Here is a 24,551-nt window from a genome sequence, read left to right as displayed (position 1 = left end):
ATAAATGGTGTGCTCATAAAGTAGCAAATGTTTGACTATAGCTGAATTGAAGAACACGTGTAACAACCCAGAGGGAAGTAAACTAGTAATGTAACTAGCAGAAATGTCCTGAAGGCCCTCAAATACTACACTGGAAGGTTTACTCTCTGTGTCTCAAAGATGGAGAAACCCTAAAGCATTTTAAGGAGGAGAATGTTTCAATGTTTTAAACAGTTGAAAACAAGCCCAAGCAGTGATTTATTCATAATAGAATCACTTTGAGAAAAACCCCAACCAAGTTGCAGATGCTGGCAAAACCATAGCATCCTTCCTTAAAATGTAGGAGAGGGAAAACTCTGAAATGATAAATTTAAGATGGCACCAACTAATATGCTAAGGAGAGAATAACTGGAAAATTCCATCAATTCTTAAAAATAATGTCAAGAAATCATGAGTATGGAGTTTAAGGGCAAATTTGAAGGATGGTAAAAATAAAATTGAACCCTCTGGTCAATTTCAGAGAGAAATAGGAAAAGAAGTCTTTAATTTTGCTGTCTTTACAATCCATAGTCCTACTTACTACTTAGAATTCCTGCTGCATAATTCCTATTTCTTTTTGCTTCCAAGACAGAAGGAAATTTTCCCATCTTTCCTATTGACATGGAAGCCATCTTAGATTTTTTATATTTTATAGCAACATCATATTTAGAATGAGGATGTGCTAGTTCACCCTTCGCTCATACACCAGGCACCAAGAACATTGTCCCAAGCTCGAAGACATGCTCAGCTTGTCAAAATGACAAAAGAGCCATGGAAATAAGGGAAGCCACCAAAGCACCCAGAATGAAGGAGCACAGATCAACTCTTTTAAAACAAGAACACAACCATCTGAAAGGCTCCACAAGGTCAGAGCAGGAGCTGTTGGAATGAAAGGAGACATCCAGGTCAAGTTGCATCCGTGAGAGTCAATGTTATCTAAAGAATGGGCTGCCTCAGAAGGAGATAATTGTCCTACCAGAAATGTTCACCCCATGATGACCCAGTCACTTAGAGTATTTGTCTGAAGGATATAAGCAACAGAGGAGACATAGGACTAGAAGACTCTAAGGATTGTTAGCAATTCTAAGAGCCTGATTAAAGCTGTGTTTAAAATTTCCCAGTGCTCAGAGTCTGATGTGACTTTAAATGAATTTGTTTAAATGAAGAATTTTTTCTAAGATATTAATTTATGTGAAATGATAATGAATGCTTTTAGAAAGATATGAGGACACAAATAATAAAGAATTCAATATCAGAATCTATAAGGAACTCCAGAAATTAAATAAGGAAGGAAAAGACAAACAATCCAATAGAAAAATCTTCTCCAAATATCAACAGACATTTCACAGAAGCCTCAGCCCAGATGGTAAACAAACAAGGTTAGATGCCACCAGAGAAAGTCAAATTAAAACAAGATATCATTTTACACCCACTTTTAGCAAAACAGAGAAGTCTGACAATACTAAGTGTTGACAAGATTATCAAACAGTGGAAACTTTTATACACAACTGGTGGGAATTTATAATGAATCGGTTCAAAACACTTTGGGGGAAAAATTGGTATAATATACTATTTTTGAATGTTTATATGTCCTGGAACCCAACAACTCCATCATTATACCCAGTATATACCCTAGAAAAACACTGGTACCCATACACCCAAAACTACATAAGAGCATTTGTAGCAACACTGATGGAACAGGGGGAAAAATTAAATGGAAACAGTTTAATCATAGACAAAGCAATGGTTAAACATATTTTGTGATATATGCCCACAGATATGATGCAACTTTGAACATAAATGGACATCTATGAATTATATTGACACACCAATTTGCAAAGAATTACATATTATGAAACAAATGTTCTAAAGCTCAAAAAACCTAAATAATAAGTTACTTAGGAATACATTTAGATATGGTAAAACATATAGATTAATGATAATATTGAATGAAAACAGCAAGTTGCAGAAGACTAGAACATGACCCCATTTTTATAAAGCTCTAAAATAAGCAAGACTATGTATTGTGCAGAGCTACAAAAAAAAATGATTTTACATGTAAAATTACCTATAAAAACCTGATAGCAAAGTGAAGTGGTAAACACAAAATTCAAGATGAGTTATCCCTGGCAGGGAACAAGGAGCTGGGATTGCAGAAGGGAACACAAGAAGCTTCAACAGAATTGATTATGTCTGGTTCATTGTCTGTATGATATGTTCACTGATGTTCATCTTGTTATAGTGTTTGGTAACTTACAAGTATATCGTATGTATTCTTTTGTGGTCTCAAATATTACATAATAAAAATGTAATTAAACCACGCAAAATTGTTTTTGTTAAGATGGCTATTCTTCCAGCTTCCTCTTCCTGGACTGCCCTTTTTTGTATCTCCAAACTTGAATGAGGGTCACAGGCCTGAAAGAAGAAAAAAGTGTGTTGTAAGATAATATATAAAAATGCTGTCTAAGCACAGCTCAGAATTAATGATCTTCCCAGGCTGGATGTCGCGAAATTATTACAAAAGTGACAGAGCCAATTCTCTGTTACTCTGTTGGGTCGTATTTCAGTTTGGTGGCTCAGTTTTCAAAGTCTTGCCTTTAAAATACCCTGTTCCGGAGCCGTTATGGTCTTTAGCGAGTCCCTGGCTATCAAGTGCTTTCTCATTCTGCCCCTGAAAACTGAGTGACTCATTTACATATTTTAAAGGAAAGGTAAAAAGAGTTTCTTTGTTTAAATTACAACTTTTGTCTTAAATATAGTTTTGTTTTTTTACCTTTGTTACCAAACATGTTAGAGGAGTGAGAAGTGACAATTGTTAATAAATTTGAGTTAAGTAGTTTTCTTTTTTTTTAAATTTTTTAACGTTTATTCACTTTTGAGAGACAGAGACAGAGCACAAGTGGGGGAGGGGAAGAGAGAGAGGGAGACACAGGATCTAAAGCAGACTCCAGGTTCTGAGCTGTTGGCACAGAGCCCGATGCAGGGCTTGAACTCATGAATCACAAGATCATGCCTGAGCCGAAGTCAGATGTTTAACCAACTGAGCCACCCAGGCACCCCTGAATTTCCATTCAGATTGGTTTCTCAATCACTTTCAGGGATAGGGAGGCAAACATCTAACTACCCTCAGCACCTCACTCCTATCCCAGTACCTCTCATCTCCCATAATCACCATCTTGCTGGGTTTCCCCCAAGCAGGATGTCTTTCTGATCTCGCCACATGCTATGCACAGACACACTCCCATCCCTTCTGATTCCCAGACTCAAATCTTTTCTACCACTTCCCTTTTGCTATAGACAGGGCTGTAAGGGGGTTGGGCACTGAGACCAGTGAGATGTACTGGGTGGGGGCTGGGGACGTTGGGAGGTTGGGCCAGGTGTTTAATCTGACATAATTCGTATCAGAACTACATTGCCGGCTGTGATGTAGTGATAGCCTGTGTCTTGAGGTTACACATCCCTGACTCAAATCCCCAGCTCTGCCACTTTTTAGCTGGGTAACTGTCCAGCGGTCCCTGAGCTTTTCAGAGCCTCAGTTTCTTTGCCTATGAAAGTAGTTAATACCTACATCCTAGGGGTGGTTGTAAGGACTCACCTATGCTTGTGAATTTTAAGTACTCAGTAGGTACTCAGATATGGTGTTTTAGTTGTATTGGGTGAATGTGTTGAAATTATAGAAGCTCTTTCTAGGTGTGCAGACTACACTCGTTAGAGGTTGATTCACTTACTCATCCTTGAATGCAGATTTCTTGACACTCGTTTTCACTGTTGAATCTATTTCCTGAGCCATTACAGCCACTGAACCAAAAGCGGGCACAGGAGTTGACCTGTTTGTCATAATACCATCGAACTACATATTCACCACAGTCTCCCGGCTTTAGGGGTTCCAAGCATCTAGGATCTAGAGTCAGAAAAGGATACCATGTTATTATAGGCTTTTTCCCCCTGAAAAGATGAAAAGAGAAAGCTTTGTAAAGTTTATTCTCCATGCACAGAAACACATCAAGGAAGAAAATATGGTTCCAAGTTAAAGACGTGTTCCCTGATACTTAAAATATTTCCTCCAGCACCTGAAACTCCACTTTTGGATACTCCTTTGATCTTCATGCAACCTCATTAAAAATGCATATTTCCCTGAAAACATAACCCCGTGAGCCTTCATTGGCTAACACTCTTGCAGGGATTAGTTGGCAAGAGAAAAACAGGAGTTCTTCATTTACTTTGGACTTGATCTAAAATCAAATTAACATTTAGAATAAAGAGGATCTCAGCCTTCTGTACACATTCCCTCTAGAAAGCGCCACTGTGATCCCATGTAATTGTGCCCACTAGAAAAGGAAAATCCTTGGGGTGTCTGGGTGGTTTGATCAGTTAAGTGCCCGCCTCTTGGTTCAGGCTCGGGTTATGATCTCATGGATTGTGGGATAGAGCGTCAGCACAGAACCTGCTTGGGATTCTCTCTCTCCCTTTTTTTCTGCCCCTCCCCTGCTCTTGCACACACAGGCACCCTTTCTCCCTCTCTCTCAAGATAAATAAATGAAATGAAAATAAAATAAGTTACCACAAAATAAATAAATAAAATGAAGGGCTCTCTTTATATCACAGGTTTCTCTTAAGAAGAGTAGTTCTTGGGGTGCCAGCGTGGGTCAGTGGGTTAAGCATTTGACTTCAGCTCAGGTCATGATCTTACAGTGCATGAGTTTGAGCTCTGCATTGCGCTGTCTGCTGTCAACACAGAGCCCGCTTCCAGATCCTCTGTCTCCCTCTCTCTCTGCCCCTCCCCTTCTCTTTCTCTCTCTCAAAAATAAATATTTTAAAAGTTTTTAAAATAAATAAAAAGAATAGTTCTTGACAATAAAATCATGACCTTTTTATGTCTATTTGCAAATAAGTCTCAGAAACACTTCCATTGTAAAGAAGAAAAAAAGACAAAGGAGAACTACAATAGGAAAGCCATTCATTAAATCTCTCTTTATTTCATGGTACTCCTTAGTGTCTTGATTAGTATTTCTTACTGAGGAAGTGATTCCAAGGTGAGAAAAACCACAAAAACCAACTAGGTACTTACTGCCTGAGACTTGTGTTCTGTGAGACAGTTTATATGCCATAAGCTTCATTTCTCAATTGTAAAACAAGTCCTTTCTCCATCTCTCGTAATCATTTCCCCAGATATAGAGCATGTCTGTATTCCTTTATTTTCTAAAACTAACCTCCAAATCTCCTTCTCCTATGAAGACTCCTTAGACCGAATGGAAAGGAGCAGACTTTCACTATCACCACTGTTAAAAACAATAACTAAGTAATGTATACTGTATAACTTGTCAAACCAATCTAAAGTTCTTTTGGGCAAAGATGTTGTCTCTCTTGCATGTTCTTCAGAAACGATGTATATAATGATTAATTTCTATAGATACTAACTCCACAGAAAATATGTTGATGAGTTGGAATCTAGGTTCTAGCTTTTTTCTCTCCTATAATCTAGGAGTCAAAAATTCAAATGTCTACATGAGTCAAGGCCACATATAAGACAATAGGGAGTGGTAGGGGCCATGGCAAAATGAGAACACAATCATCTGTAAAGGCATTTAAATTTATTTATTTTTTTATGTGTATTTATTTTTTTAGAGAGAGAGTAAGCAAGCCAGGAAGGGGCAGAGAGAGAGAGAGAGAGAGAGAGAGAAATCCTAAGCAGGCTCCACACTGTCAGCACAGAGCCTGACATGGGGCTCAAACCCATGAACTGGGAGATCATGACCTGACCTGAAACCAAGAGTCAGATGCTTAACTGAGCTGCCCAGGTACCCTTGTAAAGGCATTTAAATAAAACAAGCAGACAAACAAACAAAAAACAATAAACATGGGGCACCTGGGTGGTTCACTTGGTTAAGTGTCTGACTTTGGCTCAGTTTCATGATCTCACAGCTCATGAGTTCAAGCCCTGCTCTGCGGTGACAGCTTGGAGCCTGGAGCCTGCTTTGGAATCTCTGTCTCCCTCTCTCTCTGCCCCTCCCCTGCTTGTGCGCCCTCTCTCTCTCTCTCTCTCTCTCTCTCTCTCTCTCTCTCGCTCTCTCTCTCTCTCTCAAAAATAAGTAAACATTAAAAAAACTCCTAAATCTCTAAAAAACTAAACATTATAAGAGCTTTAAAATTTTCTTATTGCATAAATTTGTCCTATGACCATTCTATTTTCTTATTCTACCTATAATAAAATGAAAAGTGTCTTTTGTCCTCCCTGAGTCAACACATGTTATTTCTGAATGAGATTTCAGAGACACATCCTTTCTATGCCTTGACATTGTAGATGCAGCAGCTGATTGGCAGGTATCTCTTACCTTGGTGCGCCAACTTTTCTGGCTTTAAGTTCAAAATGGGACTTGGAATTCTTGTTTCCAGACCCTCTGCCCCCTCCTCAGGGAGGCTGAGCAATGGCTCCTGGGTGGTAGCAGCCTCAGGTGAAGGAGTGGTAGTCAGGCCATCAGCCCAGTTAGGCTCTTTCTCTTTGTCATGGGCTCCAGAGACAGTGACCTACACACAAAAAAATTCACGTTTCTAGTTTGGGGAAATATTTCAGGAAAACCTCAGCATTGCTTCTTCTCCCCAACTCTCCAATATTATTTCAATAAAAGCTCAGGGAATGATGCCCCTCTTCTGTGTCATGCATCCCAGAGTACCTAAGTTATGGACTTCCCTTCTGCCAGGCACAGATGTCCCTGTGCTTGGCCTTCCGGAAAGATCCACATTCAGAGTATGAAAGGTATGGGCTTGGGAGAAATTTATCTCCATTCTTTTCATACTCACTGTCATGAGGAGGGGAAATAACCACTAGTTTCTTTGATCTTGCCTTTTTAACGGACTTTTCCATTTCTTAACACTAGAGAAATTAATAATATATTCCAAAATATCTACAACAAACCCTCAAATGATTTTGGGATTGGGAATTGGGTGGCAGAGGACAATCATGCAGGTGAAATAAAAATAGTAGCAATTGCTTTTCGTCTCATCCTATTATCTTGACCCCAGCAAATGCCCAATGCTGCAGGATGCTCAGCTTCTAAGAAGTTCTAAAAATGTTTGTTAGTGAAGGAACAAAGGAACATAATGTCAAAAGCAAGTTTTCTGGACTCAAGTTTCCAAGTTCTGTCTGAATTTATGATATGTAATGAGACAAGGCAAAAAAGGTATTTTGCTTCAAAAAAAAAAGCAAAGGTCAGTCTTTTATGGGACCAATTAAGTTCTTTTACTTCTTTTCCCTTGGACCCCAGCTACAGGGAATTGAGTCAATCATTTATCTTGGTCTTAGCACGGTATGGTCACTTATCCTTGCAAGGCACTCTTTTTGTTTTCTTTTTGTTTATTTATTTAAATAGGCAAATCGAACTAAGTAAAGTCATTTTTTGATGTTTTCTTACCTATGTTTCTTATCATCCTGGGACCAGAGCCAGCTGTTATCATTAGCTGCTCTCTGCTGTCTATACTATAGACACACACAAACATACACACACACACACACACACACACACACACACACACAGAACACACACACACACACACACACACGGAAGGACTAATCAGTTCTATTACTCATTGTGTATATTTTTACAATGATTAAAGTACTATCAGGTAAATCAAAGCAAACATTTCCATTGGGACTGATGTAGTCATCAGCCCAATATAAAGAGCACTCAATTCAAATACAATTATGGTATGTCACTAGCCCCAAAACACAACTTTTGGGACAAATGGAGGTAAAACAATGGGTCACTTGGCCTTCCTCCTTCTTTGAGAATGGTCTTGTGTGTACAATATATCGATTTGAATGTGAAATTTTGTTGTCATCATTGAACTACAGAATTTTAAGGCTAAAGGAAAATTCTGTGAATACTTCATTTTCTATAGGGGAACCCAAAGCTCCAAATGAATAAAAAGCCTCCCCCAAATCATTGGTAAGCTGGTGATAAAATCTGAGAAATGCCTGTTTCAAGAAAGAAATCCTATGTTTTGGTTTTGTTTTGTTTGCACATATTTTGTTAAGGAAAAAATAACTTAAAAGCTTGACTAAGGAGTAGTTTATCAAACGTAAAAAAGCCAATAGGCAGTAGGCTACACTTCAGATCTACTATCTGTCAGGTGAGAAGTTTCCTTTGAAGAAGTGCACTGGGCAGCAGTTTTCTTAAAGGAACTAACTTGGCCTTTAAATCATTCCCTTGTTCAAGCCTTAGGGCCTCAAAAGTTACTCTTTACCTCTTGTAAGTGTAGGAGTGTGTGTTTTCTTTCTCAGTCAGAGCATCATTTGGGAATTTTGACTGCTAGAGCATTATACCTCAGGTTCTAGAGCAAATGGAATTAATATTTTTTCATCAGTGAGAATTATTTTCCCTTTTGGTTCCATGAGATTTCAGATTATTTAAACAAATGCATCATTATTATGGTTTGTCATTTTTATAATTTTCTTATTATAAAAACAAACACAGTCATTGAAGGGAATTTAGAGAATCTGGACAAGCAACAAGAAGAAAATAAAAATCACAAGGGATTCCACCTCCCAGAAATAATCATCGATGATATTCAGGTGTATTTTTACCTCAATCTTTTTCCTCTGTGCATTTATTTTAACAAATAAAAAATACTGGAGTGTTAACAGGTTTTCTATGTTCCTTTTTTGAACTTATTATATTACTGTGGCCCTAAAATACCATTTAATTATATTACTACCTTTAAATATACAATGACAATACCTTTTTAAACATTTAATTTATTTGCTTTTTTTTTTTTTTTTTGGAAACCACATGCTGATTGCTGGATCTAAGAACACACATATTTGAGGCTTATGAGACAGTCTTCTCCAGAAAAGTCTTATAATTTGCATTCTCACTAGTGAATGTTTTTTCTTAAATGATCACCATTTCCTAACTATTATGACTGAAAAAAGATGTAATTACTAGTTTGATAGGTGAAAAATTCTTCAACTGTTCTCCACAGCCCTGCCACACTCTGTCTCCTACACACACACACACACACACACACACACACACACACACACACACACACATGCTACCTCACCAGCCACTCCTCTCAGCCCACTTTGCTATGACCTTTCATTTCTTCCCTTTCATTCTGCCTCAGGCTCTCAAAGTCTGCCCTCTTAAGGGGCCCAGAAAAAGTTGGTCCCCAGCACCAAAACCTTTCCCAATAACCTAGTCAGTGCTAATGCTCCCCTTCTAGTACGTGCATAGTGCCTTCAAATGCTCCCCACCTTGGCCCTGATATCTAGGAGTTAACCTTTAATCCTACATTATTTCCTATCCTTTCCTGTTTCACATGTGTAACTATCACCTCCCTGATAAGAGAAATTAAACCATGCCACATTTTCTTTCTTTCCTTTTTTTCCTTCCTGTTTGTCTTCTTTTTAAAAATCTTTATTGCATAGAACAGCAAACAGCAAATAGTAGTCACTGGATAAATTCAGAGTACGTTGGAGAGAGAGAGAAGGAGAGAGGGGACTTTGGGTTAATTATTCCATTCCTTTAGGTTTTAATGTCATTGTTTTAAAATAAGAAAAGATTAGACCCTGACATCTCTCTCTCTAAAAGTGGTATTTAAGCAGTCCCAAACTTTACTGGCAGAATGCACACCCGATTCAGGGTAGTCATTGCCTTTGGAGGGAGGGGAAGGAGGAGGAGGAGGAGGAGGAGGAGTTGTTGGAGGAGGAGGATCAGACTGACTACAAACAAGCAAGGACTTTAACTTTATCTGAAGCAAGAGTGAGTGAACAAATGGAAACCTGAGTCATGTCCTGGTGGCAGGCACTCAACTGCTTGTTCTATGCATTCTCTGATCTTTTATAAATCTTAAACCTAAAAACAAAAGCCTATCACCTCAGCAGCCTTCCTTGGAGAAGACCAATGGTCTTAGCTCTGAGCAGGGACTCCCCACAGAAAACAACACAGAAGAGGAGCTAGGGGCATGTGAGGGGGCAACACCTAGAGTCCAGGGCTACTTTGTGACACTGGACAAGCACATGTGACAGTGTCAGTCTCTTTCAGCCTTAGAGCAGATCTTTAAGAGGAGAAAACAGATTTCATGCAACATCCTAGAAAGCAAACGTGAGAGCTAAAAGGAGAATTACTAGCCAGGGTGCCACACGATTCCAAAAGGTCATTTGGTTTGTGATTTCCAAACATTTGTCTTGTCATTCATTACCCCGAATCTTGCATATATTACAGACAGGCTCTTCAAATCTGAGCTCATGTCTTCTCTGGATAAATGTTAGTCATCATCTGCATTAGCCCATGTGTTTGGACTTTGCTTTTTCCAAAAGTGAGGATCCAAGTTTCTCCTGGTTGGTTGTGGGGACTCTGCTCCTGCCAGCTGGCTCCACAGCCAGCACCTTCAAGGTTCCTGACTTCTTAGGCTTCTAACCTTAATTGACTCTTCCCAGGTGACCACACTTCTTTGCCAGGTCTCTCAGCACATATCTAAACTCATGCTCTTTATTTGCAGTAAAGGCTGCTGAGGACTGTTAGGAACACCTTAAGTTTGGGCTGTGTGCCTCCCCTGATGGCCTGCAGCTTTCCTAGAGGGTGGACTGCAGGATTTTATTCTGTTTAAAACCTCCTCTACATGAGTATAATGCCCTCCATTCTGCCGTTGCCCAGTAAATGTTTCAGACTCTTCTTTCTAATCATATTTTTTTTTAAAGGAAGAAGAGTCTAGCAATAATCCTTTACTTTGCAAATGAGGGAACAGAAACCTTAAGTAATAGGTGATTCGCTCAATGTCAGGCAGCTATCAGATTTTATTTCTAAGAGGTGATTCACTGTCAGATACACTATAAATTTTTAAAGTCTTTTTAAAAAGACCACAACACACTAAATAGATGCATCCCGATCTCTGAAATAATAACATAGAAAAAAAAAAAACAACTACAGAGCCAAGGAAATAAAGTATTTAGCTTCAACATTGACAATACAAGCCAAGTTTCCTAACTTCTAGGTCCAGAATATTTCTTCTAGATCAGTCTGCAGTGTTTTTTTTTTTTACTCCTTCATAAGATAGAAGCGTCTTAATAAGTCTATTATTAGCGACATATGGCACTTATACAGCAACTTCACTAAACAATACTAATATTGGTTGTTTCATAGGGTTTTATTAAGAATTTGAGTTTTTTGACCACCACAAATAATTAGGTCTGATTTCAGGAAATCAACTTAATTTTCCTGTTGGTGGAGAAGCTAAACTAACACTAGTCTCGGTCTCATGTTGTTTCTGAAAGTTTGAAAAGTCCACATGTTTTAAGAGCATTGATTATGAATAGACTTTCATTTAATAATGTGTATAATATGATCAAGCAACTTGCAGAATTTTGCTTGAATTCTGTTAGGAGGAATTCAATACCCTATTAGGAGGATCCTATAGGAGAAGATATAGATATACCCAAGTGTTTATGTTATTTTTCCTAATGTACTGTCATGGGGGCTTTATACCAAGTTAAAATAGATGTCACTGTATTATAGACAGGTTTTTAAAGGAAATTCGTCAAAATGGGATTATATATAGGAGAAATAATTGATGATGTTATTTTTAAGAGTAAAAAAAATAAATGAAATGACACTATCAGCAAGTAATGAGTAAACTGGAGAGGATGTGGAAAAGAGTGATAGGACAAGGGTTTTGAGACCATATTATTAACGTAGAAAAGAAATGATGAGACCTCAATCTGAATGGATGAGGAGAAAAGAGTTGACAGCATGGATTGTGAGATGATAAGAACAGACCAAAGAAGACAATATCAGCAAGTATGGAGATAAAGTAAGATTACAGCTACCAGTGCATCCAGGTTTTCCATCAGGTGCCTGGCTGGTTGGTGGGACTATATCCCTAAGGAAGGCAATCTGGAGGAGCAGCATTGTGAACGTATTCCATGTTGGCTGACTGTGGAACACGCAGAGTAAGATCTGCACAGATAACAAAAAATGTAAACCTGGGGCCCAGGAGAAAGATCTGGACTGGGGAAGCAGATTTTGAGAGTTGTTAACATAGGTGGCTTTGGAACTCAGAAAGAGAAGGCTAAGAACAGATGTTAGAAAAGTTAAGAGTTTAATGTTTAAGGAATAAACAGAGAACCCCCCAAAACAGTTGAGAAAGGATGTTCAGAAGGCTGGGGGGAGAACAAGGAGAAAGAAGACTCTCAAAATCAAAGAAAGGAGCGGCATGGTGTTTATGCAAATGAGAGAGTAAGTAAGAGGATGGCAGTAAGGATGTGGCAATTAGGAGATTGTTTCCGTGCCATATTGGAGGCAGTAGCCTGCCTTCAGAAATTTTTCCCAAGTGAACAGAACTAAGGAAGTGGAGATGGAGAGGAAGGGAAGGAGGGTAAAGGGATATGTGTATGTTTGACAGAGAGGCAGAGACAGCAGAGACTGGCCTGTGGAATAATTTTATTATAAAAAGATAGAGATAGGATATTAGCAAGAGGGACATGAACTAAGAGAGGGTTAGAGAATGTTTTAGATGTGAGAGTCTAAAACCTATTTACTAGCTGTAGGGAGGGAGTCAGAAATATTGGCAAGAAAGGAAATATTGACACAACAGTGAAGCAAGGTCCTAGTCTTGGAAGATGCAGAAGGGAATGGGCCTCAGAGCACAGGTAGGAGACTAAAAGGTATCACATTAGAATTGAGGATAGAGCCTAGGGTCATATTTTAGGACAAAGAGACACATCCAATTCCAATATCAAGTCAAAACCTGCCAGAGCTCTAGTTCTTAAAGAAATTGCCAGTGGAGCCCATCTCAGGATGGAGTAAGAATGAATACACATTGCAGGGAAAGGAGGGTAAGAGATAGGAGAGCCAGCAAGAGTGAAAATGAGATGGACATGAGGGGAGTGATGAGGCAAGTGGGATGGGGACTGGAGACAGGGTCTCACTAAGAGGGTGGACAGTGAGAGGGAGGGACGGCCAGCCATCAGCCTGCTATGTTAGTTTGCCATTTACATCATTTACATCAATAGGTGTACATTTCCTCCATGGAAATGAGGGGCCTGCATCCTGGCGTTGGACTGCATCTCCTGATGAGAACAAAGGTGAGAAGACTCCCAACTTCCCACTTCCTTCTGGTACAGAGCTACCCAGAGGCATCCTTCCCACACTAGCTTGACTCCCCCTTCACTGGCTTGCTGTGTAAGCACCCTGCATACGAATCCCACAGCCTCCTTTCCACCAAGAGGAATATATCTCTGCTGCCAGTTATCCAAGTTATTGGCAATCAGGGAACACATTTTCATGGTACAGAAAGAAGTTTTAAGGAAAGGGTACACAGGGCTTCTTTTCTACTGGAAAAAAAAAAAAAGCTAGAATATTGTTATAAGAAACCAGCTCCAGTGAGTAAATAACCTGTGTGTTGACATTAGTTTATTAATGCATTTAGAATGACAAAAAGTGACTTCATGCAGGAAATTAATATGCTTATTTGCTTAATGAACCATTACTGGATATAATCAGTTGGTCTGACTAAATAATGTGTCCTTGGTTTTATTGCCTCACTCACATTTATATCTTAGAAATCTTAACCTAACTGAATATGCCCAGAAAGAATAAAGGAACATGAGTGCCAACATTATTAGTCCTGTAAAAGATAAGGATTTTTTTAAAAACAGTATAATTGATGCCTTTCATTGAAGAAAAATTTGAGATTTCTTTTTTAGCCTAACATTTAGCATAGCATTCATTTGGCCAACAAGTATTTATTGGGCATCTATTGTATGAAAGATGAAGCACAGTTTTGAGTCGTAAGTGGGACACAACATTTATTTAGACACAGATCATGTTCTCAAGGAAGTTCAATCTGTTAGGAGAGTTAAGGTAAATGCATAAGTAATTATTAACAATGTAAAATGTAATCAGCTCCAAAGAAAGAATCCATTATCCTGAGATTTCAGGAGAGGAACAGACTAGAATGTATGCCCATGTTTAGCTTCCCAAGACTGGCCTAAGAGAGCAACAGAGCAGGGGTTGCCGAAGAGTTATGAATTTAGTAGAACCTGGGGAATGCACCTGCTTTCCACATTTCCCAACCCACCTGTTCACAGATGTGTAGTGTGCCTCACGTTCATTCCACAAAAAGATGCAATGCTTAAAATGTAAGTCCTTCTTGGAGGTGGAAACCCATTGACTTAGAGTTCACACAAATGTATAAATAACTAGACTTTTCTCTAAGAACAGATTTTGATAGAAAGAAGAGAAGAAGGAAGGCCAGAAGTAAATGCTGTAAGGGGTAATGAGGCAACAGAGAAAAGAAATACAGACACAGTAACAGAAATAAGACTTCTGGGATCATTTGTTTTACAGGATTGCCTAGGGGTAGGCTTGGGAACAATCTGAGAATCGAAAGGTTTGGAAAGATTCACATTACATGTTTGGATTCTTGTAATTATACATTTATTTATTTATTTTTGTAATTATGCTTTAAGATAAAGGTGGGTGTGCATGCACAGGTATATAAGTATGTTTTTGTATTTATGTGTGTGTGTACATTATATATGCACATGACAGAGCTATGAATATAAATGCAGATGTGTTTGTTCAGACTAAAATCTATTAGGAACATTTATTGTTTAAAACTTCAATCTTGCCTTGGTGCTTCTGCAAAGAGAGCCAGGGTGAGAAGGTCTAGAGATAAGGGCTAGAAGCTCAAGTCCTTTGCAAGCTTCACTATCTTGCTCAGAGGCACCCTAGGAGAGCCTAGCTGAGCCTCAGTTTCCCTTTATGTGGTGCTTGGTGTTATAAACCCAAACCATTTTGGATGCACTTTTCTTATGCCCTCCCCTCCACAACTACTAGACTGCTTCACCTGTCATAATCTGTTAACATCATTTGTTTCTCAGGTCCCTCTAACTTCCAGGGTAGTGATACCAGAGGCAGAGGGGCTTGCTGTCCCTCATTCTGTGTTGTAAGTGCCTTGGAGGTCCCTCAGGCACCTCCACTTTACCTGGAGCAAACTTAGCTCATTATTTTCCTCAAAATACCCCACCCTGGGGCACCTGGGTAAGTCAGTCGGTTAAGCATCCACCTCTTAATTATTGGCTCAGGTCATGATCTCACAATTTGTGAGATTTGCCTCCTATAGCCTCCATCTCAGCAGATGGTGTTTCAGTTCACTCCAAATCCAAGTTAGAAATCTAGCTGGTTAAGTTCCAATCCATCCAGTCACTAAATTCTACCCCAGAAATGACTTCTACTCTATGCCTGGTTTCATTCCGACCACCCTGCGTTAGTTCAGGGCCTCATTACCTCTCTTGTGGACCATCACAGGATCTCACAGCTCCACTCTAATCTCCTGTCCTCCTCCTCCTTCTACTTCTCCTTTGTGCTGCAACAGGGTTATTCCCCATGCAAACCAAACATGACCATACGACCCTCACTTTAGAAACTCCTCTGCTTTCTCCTGGCTGCCTGGCCTACAGATGAAGTTCAAGCTCCTTCACCTGCCACATGACGTGTGTAATGTCCAGCTGTAACACTCACCATTCTTCCACATACATCTTAGGCTCCAGTTAGACTGAACCTGTCCTAATGCCTTAAAATGCCATGCCTTTTGGAATCCCCTTTGCCCACATGTTCCCTCTGCTGGAAATACCCTTCCCCCTACCCTTTTCTTGAAAAACTACTACTTATCCTTAAAACTCAGCTCAATGCCACTTCCTCTGTAAATTCTTCCTTTACTCTGAAATTAACTGCAACATCTTTTGTGCCTCACCCACAGCTCTGCTAAAGTTCTTAATAATTCTTGCATGTTCCATATTCCTGATAGGCCATGGACTTCTCTTGGGCAAAAACTGTGTCTTAAGAGCCACCACCTCATACCATGGTAAATGATCAATACGTACTATGGAATTCATTGATTACAAGGAGAGTTCAGGGTTTAAGTGCCACTTGCTGAATCAAACCTGAGTTTGCTCTCATATAGGAAATCTTCAGAAGGGGACAGATTGAGTAGGGAAGGGACAAAGTGGTAAGTCACACAAGCAGGCAAGGCCCCAGGAGCATTCTATGCTCAGGAAGAGATAAACTGTGTACTTTCTTGTCTGTAATTTACTTTTAAATGCTCAGTGAAGACCAGAATCGGCAAACCCCATGGGCCAAATCCAAGTTTTCGTCTGTTTTTAGAAACAACTTTTATCTGAATGTAGCCACGTTGGTTCACTTAAGTATTGGCTATGGCTGCTTGTGCACTTCAAAGGCAGGGCTGAGTAATTGCAAAAGAGATCAAATGACATGCAGAACCAAAAATAAATAAGTAAATAATTTTACTATGTGGCCCTTTACAGAATTTGCTGACCCCTGATATAGACCATATGGTATAAATGCGTATGTGAATTTCAATCTGCAATCCAGGGGCACTGTATTGCTCTCACTGGAATTACTCATCTTGGAGTCAGTATTTAATCAAATAAAAATATATTAGAGACTTTTATAACCTTTTTTGAACAGAGTATAAAAATCCAGTGAGTCCTATAGTCTGCCCCCTTAGGAATGGCAACCTAGGCCATCTGAATGGTTCTGGGTCCAGCTAGTAATCTGGAGGTTTCTCAGGGCCTTAGTCCAACTAGATAGTTAATTGAATCCTGATGCTAGGATATTACTGCATTTGCTAATAATGAATATTTCATGTCCTTTCATTAAAGCACAGCACAGGGACTTCACTGAGCTCACAGAATAGGGGTATGACACCTGTGTGCCTCTTGCTAGGAGATGTCCATATGTGTGGTAGGGATCAGTCAGCCCTGCTTCAATTGTAACTTGGTGGGGAAGAGACCACAGCACTCCTTTACCAGTAATTATGGCAGGCTGTCTAATTTTCACCTAAAAGAACCTAAAGCTATTGCTCCTGACCTGATTGGCTGAGGTCAGTGCCCAGAAGCTTGCTATGGGGACTGTCATATTTGTCTCAGCACATTCAGGGGGCAGTTCTTTCTCGCACATGTGATTGAGGAACTCTAAAACAGAGCATCCACCTTGTACCATAGAGATGCTTAGCCTCCCACCCCATCCCCACTCTGAGCACAGGAGGTGGAAGCTAAATGAGCAAGAGCAGGGCTTGGAACATGGAAAATGGCAGGTTGAGCATGTGCACACGTAGAAGAAACTTGCGAGGATGCAGAGTGGGGAGCATATACACAGAAGGATGAGGGGGACTTGTGACCTGTACGAAAGGATCCACAGAGCAAGGCAACAGGGTGATTAAAATAGTGTAGTGTTAATCTGTCCTAGTAGTGTGCACGATTTCTTTGGTGGTAGCTGGGGTACACTACAAAAAGATTACTTGTAGCACTCAATAAATAATTACTTATAAAATATGGAAACATTTTTAAAAATCATATTCATGTTCACAAGCCCCAGAGCTATTTCAGAACCAGATATATGAAGACAAAAGTACTACTATTTATAGTCAAGGACCTGAAAATACATATCCCTCCCTCAGTTGATTCTTGCCACTGCAGGGCAAGATGGTCTTTGATGTAAAGCAGAATACACAATTTTAAGCTAGGCACAAATTAGGCATGGCAGTTACTCACGGACTCTGAAATTTCTTCCTGAGGCTCTGGAGTGGATCCACCAAGTTCTTCCCCTGATATCCCCAACCCAGGTTGAAGTAGTGGAGAACCCAAAACTTGAATGAGGTAGGAATCAAAATCCTCACACTTCTTTTTAAACACTTTTTGCTTCAGGGTGTCTTTTAAAAGAGAAGTATAAAAGGGGGGGGGGGAGAGTGGGAACAAAATATGTTTAAAGAGATCTTCCATACTTTGCTTAAAATAAACAGACAGTTTCATATCACTTGAAGTCAACTGCTCGGTGAACTAAGTTTTAAAGCATTTGGGCCTCACCTATAAGAGGCCATCTAAAATAATTCAATTTGGGGCGCCTGGGTGGCTCAGTCGGTTAAGCCCAACTCTTCGTATTGGCTCAGGTTATGATCTCATGATTCGTGGGTTTGAGCATCACATCGAGCTCTGTGCTGGCAGTGTGGAGCCTGCTTAGGATTCTCTCCCTCTCTCTATATATATTTTTTTCATGTTTATTTATTTTTGAGACAGGGAGAGACAGAACTCAAGTGGGGGAGAGGCAGAGAGAGAGGGAGACACAGAATCCCAAGCAGGCTCCAGGCTCTGAGCTGTCAGCACAGAGCCCCATGCAGGACTTGAACTTGCAAACCACGAGATCATGACCTGAGCTGAAGTCGAATGCTTAACTGACTGAGCCACCCAGGTGCCCCTCTCTCCCTCTCTCTTGCTACCCCTCCCCTATTTGCACTGTTTCTCTCAAAACAAATAAACTTTCAAAAATAATAAGATAAAATAATTCAATTTAATTTAATAACATACAACAACTTAAAGTACACAAAAGGATGACTTAAATCCTTGCTATCCAAAGCATCAGTTAGCTGAACTATTCTGTGGAAGGGGCAAGTTCTACCCATAAGAAGTATAATAGCCAGTCATCTCTGGTTTTAGGGATAGCAAAAGGCCAGCCAGTCCAAAAATATATCCCTCATTGGCTGGAATGAAGTCTAACTCCTTTGGTTAAGATGATAAAGTTCTTAATTATCAAAATGTAATATGTCTGAAATGTGTAATATTTATGGCCATTCTAACACATTAATAGCCCAGTGAGATTGACTATGTCCGATAAACCCACCAGTTACCCTGCAGTGTGTGTTAAGGAAATGAAACCCCAGGTTCGAAAGGCCTGGAGAAAGGGAGAAAGTGAAAGTAAGAAGGTTCTGAGTGAGGCATGCTATTCTTCTGGTGAGCTATGCTAGGACCCAGAGTAGGCCAGAAGCAGCATGAGGCAAAGAAAGTCTGTGTTAGGCCACGTCAGACCCCGCTCCAAGATGGGTGGAGAAGGAAAGAGGGAGCCAAACCTAAGACTGCAAACAGATTAAGCATATGTTTTACTTACTTCCTAAGCTGGAATGAGTTATCAGTTTCCAAAGAGTTGGAATATTGCTTGTGAAACAATATTGACCCTACTGCAATTGTAGATGAGTTAGTGTCTTAGAATGACTCACTGGAAAATATCAGTTCATTTGAAAGAGTAAAGTAATAGAGGGAAGCCCATCAGAGTAGCATGATGAATATTCACAATGTTGTACTTTGAGATAAACTCCTGGGGCACATGGGTGGCTCAGTTGGTTAAGCATCCAACTCTTGATATTGGTTCAGTTCATGATCTCATGGTTTTTGAGATCGAGCCCCACATCAGGCTCTGCACTGACAGCATGGAGCCTGCTAGGGATTCATTCTCTCTCTCTCTCTCTCTCTCTCTCTCTCTCTCTCTCTCTCTCTCCCCCTCCCCATATCTCAAATAAATAAACTTAAAAAAAAAGATAAACTCCTGATGTCCACCTGTTTATTCTTCATTATCTTCATATTTTGTTAAGAGCAGAGAATAGGAAATAGAACAGAGACTAGAATAGAATAATCCCAGTTACTGTACTTCTCATCTCTTTAGATTACCATAACTTTTTTTCATTCCCCGTGTACTTCTTAACTCACTTTGCTTCCATGGTTATTTTCTGCCTTGCTATTGGCTTACTGCATATCTTATGCAAGTTAGGTAACTTTTTGAACATTACCTTAGAATATCCCCAGTCCTACTCTTTCTTTTTAACCATATCCTCAACCATGATAGCTCAGTTAACAAACTCCAAGGCCAACTCAGCACTTATTCCAAATGAATAAAGACAAGAGATTATACTCTCTAAACTGGATTGATGCTAAATGTGTTTTACCTTCCGGAGTTTATGTGTTCAATTAAATGTTGGTGTAAGCCTCATTAGCCTCCTACTTCTTTCCATTTTTGGTCAGAATAATCCAGTGATGTGGTACTTGGAGCAATAACATCAACTCCTTTCACCTGATACTGAGTCTTACCTTGCAGGGTAATGAAGTCATCAAACTGATAAACGTGCTCACTATCTGGGTCAGTAGCAATCAGATTCATTTCTTTGTGGAACATTTCGAAGTTGGGGTCATTTTTCTTCACTACCCCAATCACAAATATTTCCACATTGATGTCACTGGCTTTCTTCACCACCTCTGTCAGATTCTTTTCATCTCGGATATCTGTCTGCCCATCAGTGATGACCAAGGCCACCTTCTTTACACCTGGCCTTGCGGCTTCAAACATGTGGTTGGCTTCATGGAGCGCTGTGGCCGTGTAGGTGCCTTCCCCCAGATACTGCATGTTGTCCACAGCCAGCTTGAAGTCATCCTTGTTGGAGAACTGTGTCAAGTGGGCCACCTTCTCCACCTTATGGCTATAGTTAATTATGCCGATGCGGGCCGTAGCTAGGTCCAGAGCAACCTGGTCAGACAGAGTCTTCACAAGATTTTTGATGATCTGGAAGTTCTCCAGCCCCACGCTTTCTGAGCTGTCGATCACAAACAGCAATTCTAGAGGAGTCTCTCTGCATTTGGGCCCACAACCTAAAAGATGCATGTTGAGGTAGAAACATTGCATGAATGAAAATCAAAACTTACTGATTGGTATGAGAGAGGGGCAGGGATGAACCAGAGACCTGGATTATTACTTTCGTTCTCTGTGAGTGTTAACATAGCTAACAACTGTCCCCCTCTGGTTTCTATATCTGACTTTAAAAAAAATAGTATACTGCAAAAACAACCCCACAACCCCCCCCCACCAAAACACCGTAGAAGATAAAATAACAAACAGCTATGTGCCAATTTCTCCGATTAAAAAAATACATTTTTAAAAGAGACTGCATCCCTGTGTATGCCTTCCTGATGACATTCTTCTCCCTCTTCCTAAGAGATCACCCTATCCTCAGTTTGCTCTTTATCCTTCCAGCATTTGTATTGAAACTGAATCTGAAAGCTACTATTTTAGTCTTCAATCATATTCTTCTGTGAGATTTGCTATTTGCTCATTAGCATGAGCAGTGGGTAAAGTGATGGATTGAAAATGTTTAATCGTGGGGGAGGGATTAGGACCTGTAACTGTTCACAAGAATAGCTGTCCCCAGCTACTCAAGTTTATGTCTCAAGTCACTCACAGTGACCGCTAAGCTGGCTCAGTGAGGCCAACAGTGCATCCATACTATGAAATCTTTTAAAGAGAATGATCTCAGAATGCTGGTCAATAAACACCTTCTATTTAGGGTTTACCATTCAAAGCAATCGTTAGAGTCACCAGGAAATAAGAACTATCAGGGCTCCATTGGTTTATTCATATTCTCAGGTTGCCCAACAACCCTACCACAAAAAATCATGAGGAAACTTGGTGTTATATTTACAGGGCTTCTAAAACTCAGAAGCCACGTCTAAATTGGCCTGTCACCATACAGAGTCCCAAGTGGGTTCTTAAAGCCCAAAGGTCTTTTGGGGGACAAGCCAGTTCAGGGGTTCTCTGTAAGGAAAAACAAAGACGTTTCTGCCTCTGTCTGTTTGAAACACACAAGTTTCTCTTATCTTCATTAGTCTATTAATCTCTTGCCTTTTGGCTAATCTCTTTTCTTCCTCTTTCTGCTAATTCTATTTTAAGTCAATCATATTTAGCCATAGAAGCATTTAGATGGAGCTCTGAAGCAAGATGACCTCCTGACTCTGTCGGCCTGCCTCTGAAATGAAATGCGCTCTAGAAATAGTGCTTAAAACTCCACTCAGAGAGACTTCTTGCTTCAGGAAAAACACAGACAATATAATCACCAGCCAGGCTGGATTCAAATACCAGTTAGGCCCTTGTGGTTATATTTCTTTTGTTGTTTTTTCCTTCCCAAGCTCAGGTAAATGTCACTGATTACAAATGAGCTCTGTGCTCACAAAAGGCCTGGCTGCCCACAGACTCCAGGGCCAGTATCTTCACTCTTCTGAACCACCCTGGGAAGATGATTTCTTTTTTTAAATCAGGATTCCTATAGCCTCTCTCACTGCTTCTTGCCATTTCTCATTGACTTTTCAAAAGAGCTTCAAAAGTTCCCATGAGCTGTATCATCTACATCTCCGGGTGACCACATTTATCTTGACCAACACAGAACATAGTAGGGTTGGTACTTTAAAGTGATGATTCTCTTCTTGACAGTCAAATCTTACCACATATCTCAAAAATAATTTTGATAATTTCTTCTTTCTGGAGGACAAAAGGAAAATGTATTAATTATATGACCATAATATTTCTTCCTATAGTCCTAAAAGCTATGTCTTACTACAGTCAGCATTGGTCTGTTTCCTTTTATTCTTTCACCAAAGGAAATAAATAGCACAGGGGTTAAAAGTTGGCCACAATATATCACAACTGAAATGCGTTTGCATTGTGAAATGTCATAGCTCAGATTTTCGCAGTTCAGATTGTGGCTTAGCATTTATCAGCTGTGTGACCTTGGACATAGATGATCTAACAGTATCTGTGTCTCAGGGCTGTGATGGAGATCGAATGAGGCTATGCACACAGAACTCCTAGGATAGGGTCTAGCGCCATAAGGTACCGCTTACAAGGTGCAGGCAATGCGTGCAGTCAGTTACACAATTTAACCCACATGTGCTGAGCAACCAAGACAAGTACTGGGGCCAAAAGAGAATTCATTCTACACTGTATTCCCTCTTTCTTTTCTCTACCGCTGTCCAGTTTTGCAAGTCTCCTTCCCAGCTTCCCAATACTTTGACTTTGGCACTTCCATGAAGTGTCCCCATGTTCCTGAATGCCCCTGGTCCTGCAGCCATCAGCCCCAGCAAAAGAGCCTGGGATGAGGTGGGTAGTAGAAATAAAGCTGCCAATGCTCTGCCCTGAGCAGCACATTTACGAATAACTGAGATGACGCGACAGAAGGCAGAATTCTATATTTGCCGAAGACAGGAAGGTGACAGGAATGATTAACTTAATAGAAGCCCAGAAAATCTCAACAGGAAGGAGGCATGAACCTGATCTAAGAAGATAAAAATTAAACAGTTGCAAAAGTAAAGTTTTGAAGAAAAAAATCTATACTGACAGAATTGGGGTAAAGACATCGTTGGTGATGTGACTTAACAGAAACACGTATGGAAAATATTCAGGGCATTTTAATTTAATTGTATTTTTTATTTAAATTGAGTAAAAGCCAATAATTCCAGTGGCTATTTAAAAAGAACTCCCAGATACAATATTATAAAATTATATAAAATGAGGAAGTCATCAACATCACTGATATCTCTTTCGAGGGGGGTGGGGGCTTGTCATATTTTAGCACATTTAGAGAGGCATTTAATAAATCTGAAACCAGGACATATCTAGAGAAGGCAAATGTCTATGTTTATATATTTATATTATGTATTTGGAAAGGAGAAATATGCATTTATGTTCAATTTTTTACAAGTGGAGAAAATACTTGACACCAAGTTTATGATTATAGTTTTTCACTTAACATTATTGCATAATTAATTTCCCATATTATTAAGTATTCTGAAAAACTTGAGGGGCACCTGGGTGGCTCAGTCAGTTAAGCATCCGACTTCAGCTTAGGCCATGATCTCACAGTCTGTGGGTTTGAGCCCCTCGTCAGGCTCTGTGCTGACAGCTCAGAGACTGAAGCCTGCTTTGGATTCTGTGTCTCCCTCTCTCCCTGCGCCTTCCCTGCTCCCACTCTGTCTGTCTCTCAAAAATGAATAAACATTTTAAAAAATTTTAAAAAATTGATTACTGAAGTCAGATGCACGACCATTTAAGGTTCTTGATTCATCCTGCCAAAGTGACATTCAGAAAAGTTGTAACAGACACCGCTAACAGCAGTCTATAAGAAAAACTGTTTTATTTTAGACACGAAATACTGGTTATTACTATTACATAATCTTTGCCATTTGATAGAACAAGAACTTGCAGTATTTTAAACTATATGCAATTCTCAGTGAGGCTAAATTTTATTTCATAAGCATGTTTCCAAGTTGTATCCTCGTGTGCAAATTCTTTGTATGTTTTTTGTCCATTATTTTCTATCAAAATGTTTCTCTTTCACTGATTTATAAGAATAATTTATATATCAAAGTTGCATTCTAATGCTTTTCATTGTGCTTTTATGGCATAACTGGGTCTAAAATGCTTTAAGTACTCACATATATCAATCTTTTCCTCCTATTCTTTGCTTTTATGTGACTAAAATTGTTTTATTTTTTTCTACTCAAATTGCCCAATGACTACTTTGGCTATTTTTGCCAATGATGAAGCATCAAATTTATATCCATCAAAAGATTCATAGTACTTCTTATTAGAAGTAGACAAATAAGTACTTTTGTAAGTGCTATGCTATTGGGTTGGAGCCAAAGAACCACGTTGGTCTGCTGGGATTTCCAGGGGTGGGAGCATGAGGGTGGGGTTGTGGTCCAGGGAGGTAGATTGTGAACAGGTTGGGGTAGGAAATGGTGGCAGGGTAGAGGGGTTGGGGGAGGTGGAGGTGGGGGAGGAACATTCCAGGCAGGGGGCAAAGTACACAAAGCACAGTGCATTACAGTACTTGAGTAAACTTAGGACTCAGGGTACATGGCAGAA

The 24,551-nt window shown here is 39.8% G+C and overlaps 1 protein-coding gene across 1 annotated transcript in view; it reads right to left on the bottom strand.

Moving 5' to 3' along the window:
- Positions 1–1,723: 1,723 nt before the first annotated feature.
- Positions 1,724–24,551, bottom strand: part of COL28A1 (collagen type XXVIII alpha 1 chain) — a 176,495-nt gene continuing 153,667 nt past the window's right edge. The window contains exons 31-36 of the mRNA XM_058724995.1: positions 22,130–22,166; positions 19,952–20,506; positions 17,591–17,748; positions 6,351–6,543; positions 3,747–3,919; positions 1,724–2,433 (exon numbers count right to left, since the gene is read on the bottom strand). Coding sequence (XP_058580978.1) covers positions 3,747–3,919; positions 6,351–6,543; positions 17,591–17,748; positions 19,952–20,506; positions 22,130–22,166 — 1,116 coding nt within the window. The 3' untranslated portion in view covers positions 1,724–2,433. The remainder of the gene's footprint in view (positions 2,434–3,746; positions 3,920–6,350; positions 6,544–17,590; positions 17,749–19,951; positions 20,507–22,129; positions 22,167–24,551) is intronic.

This window comes from Neofelis nebulosa, chromosome 4, assembly GCF_028018385.1.
Source record: "Neofelis nebulosa isolate mNeoNeb1 chromosome 4, mNeoNeb1.pri, whole genome shotgun sequence".
Classification (NCBI taxonomy): Eukaryota; Metazoa; Chordata; class Mammalia; order Carnivora; family Felidae; genus Neofelis; species Neofelis nebulosa.
The sequence above is the reverse complement of the archived record's forward strand: the minus strand, read 5'-3'. Positions and strand labels throughout refer to the sequence as shown.